The following is a 2,500-nucleotide window of genomic DNA, read 5'->3' on the forward strand; positions in this document are numbered from 1 at the left end:
GTGTAAGTTGTATTTTGATAACTCATAGAAGTGGTAGAATATATTATTTTATCCACAACTGCCAAGTTTGAAGCAAATAAAAGCATTAGCATTTATATTTCTAGAGCTCGCAATTTTCTTTCCAAGTATTCAGTGACAGCCATTTTGGATTTCTGACGAAAATCTGCCTGCATTCGATCGTTGATATTTGCTCATTTATATTTTGAATCTTTTCTTGTCTTGTTTAGAATTTCAAAGGCTTTCCAATGGTACCTTACTCGTTAAGATCTGCCAAAAATTTAAAGTTATGATAGTTTAAACTGTAATGAAGAACTCGGTCACAGATTTTCATTGTCTTAACTGTGTAATTACAAACAGAAAATCCCCTCATATTTCGAAAATGAAAAATTCTATTGTTTCCTTATTATTTGTCATAGAACAATAATCTATACATCGTTTGAAAGCTATTTAAATGCTCTTTAATATGGTAGTAGAAAATGCGTGATGAATTAGTATTGAACATTTTTGTCACATCTCTACATCATGTGTAAGTCACAAAAGCATCATGTATTTAATTCTTTATTTACATGACTGAACTAACTTAAAATGACATAAAATACAAATAAAAAATTAAAAACATAAAAAAAACGAAAATATATATTTACTTATTATATTAGGTAGATAGATAGCTAGCTGGCTGGCTGGCTGGATACTTAGCTGCCTGGCTGGAGACTTAGCTACCAGGCTGTATACTTAGCTACCTGGCTGGATACTTAGTTAGCTGGCTAGATACTTAGCTAGCAGGCTAGATACTTAGCTAGCTAGATAGATACTAAGCTAGCTAGATACTTAGCTAGCAAGATATACATTATAGATACTTAGATAGCTAGATATACATTGTAGATACTTAGCTAGCTAGTTATAGATACTTAGTTAGATACTTAACTAGCGAGCTAGATACCTAGCTAGCTAGACAGACACTTAGCAAGATAGATACTTAGCTCGTGTTAGGTTAAAATACTACAGGCTACTTATTTCCTTCACTTGATGGATACTTAGCTAGATATATAGCTAGATAGATAGCTAGATATATATTGTTGTAGATACTTAGCTAGTTAGATATAGATACTTAGCTAGCTAGATAGATACTTAGCTAGATAGATAGATACTTAGCTAGCTAGATAGATACTGAGCTAGCGAGATAGAGATACTTAGCTAGCTAGATAGATAGATAGATAGATAGATAGATAGATAGATAGATAGATAGATAGATAGATAGATAGATAGATAGATAGATAGATAGATAGATAGATAGATAGATAGCTAAATAGATACATAGCTCCTGCTAGGTTAAAATACTACAGGCTACTTATTTCCTTCACTTGATACTTAGCTAGCTAGATATATATTGTAGATACTTAGCCAGCTAGATATACATTGTAGATACTTAGCTAGCTAGATATAGATACTTAGCTAGCTAGATATAGATACTTAGCTACCTAGATATACTTAGCTAGATATATAGATACTTAACTAGATAGATACTTAACTAGTGTTCGGTCAAAATACTACAGGCTACTTATTTTCTTCACTTGATACTTAGCTAGCTAGATATATATTGTAGGTACTTAGCTAGCTAGAGATACATTGTAGATACTTAGCTAGCTCGATATAGGTACTTAGCTAGCTAGATAGACACTTAGCTAGATAGGTACTTAGCTCGTGTTAGGTTAAAATATTACAGGCTACTTATTTCCTTCACTTGATAGATACTTAGCTAGCTAGATATATATTGTAGATACTTAGCTAGCTAGATATACGTTGTAGATACTTAGCTATCTAGATATAGGTACTTAGCTAGCTAGATAGACACTTAGCTAGATAGGTACTTAGCTCGTGTTAGGTTAAAATATTACAGGCTACTTATTTCCTTCACTAGATAAATACTTAGCTAGCTACATATACATTGTAGATACTTAGCTAGCTAGATATACGTTGTAGATACTTAGCTAGCTAGATATAGATACTTAGCTAGCTATATATACTTAGCTAGCTAGATATACATACTTAGCCAGATAGATACTTAGCTAGATAGATAGATGAAATAATTATAATAATAGTAATTGGTTTACTTAGCAGCGACAAGGTTTAATTAGCATTATTCCGAATGCCAATGAACCCTTTTTCTTTTCAATTGCTCGACCATTATGCCCCAAAATATGTGACATTTTCCCCGCATGCTAACCTCCTTGTAACCCCTCGGAAGCATTCACTTCAATTCACGCCAGGTGGTGGGCGGAGCTTACTTGGTGAACTGTCGGAGTTTGGCCTCAATGCTGCGATGCCTCATGCACATCCTGGTCAGAGCCGAGCCAATGTCTCTGGTTGCCCCTGGAAACGGACGGGAAGACCATCGCATCAAAAGGACACGTGGGTGGGACTCAGACTCACCAGTACTGCGGCGGTCCAAATACAATACAGCGCTAGTCGCAAAGTTTTATTCATAAACAGTCACGCCAAA

The 2,500-nt window shown here is 34.6% G+C and overlaps 1 protein-coding gene across 1 annotated transcript in view; it reads right to left on the bottom strand.

Annotated features, from left to right (window-relative positions):
• Positions 1–2,500, bottom strand: part of mtss2b (MTSS I-BAR domain containing 2b) — a 64,280-nt gene that overhangs the window by 24,756 nt on the left and 37,024 nt on the right. The window contains exon 4 of the mRNA XM_088991573.1: positions 2,286–2,370. Within this exon, the coding sequence (XP_088847699.1) occupies positions 2,286–2,370 (85 nt within the window). The remainder of the gene's footprint in view (positions 1–2,285; positions 2,371–2,500) is intronic.

The sequence above is a fragment of the Hippocampus bargibanti genome, linkage group LG03, assembly GCF_051943395.1.
Source record: "Hippocampus bargibanti isolate YZ-2025 linkage group LG03, ASM5194339v1, whole genome shotgun sequence".
Classification (NCBI taxonomy): Eukaryota; Metazoa; Chordata; class Actinopteri; order Syngnathiformes; family Syngnathidae; genus Hippocampus; species Hippocampus bargibanti.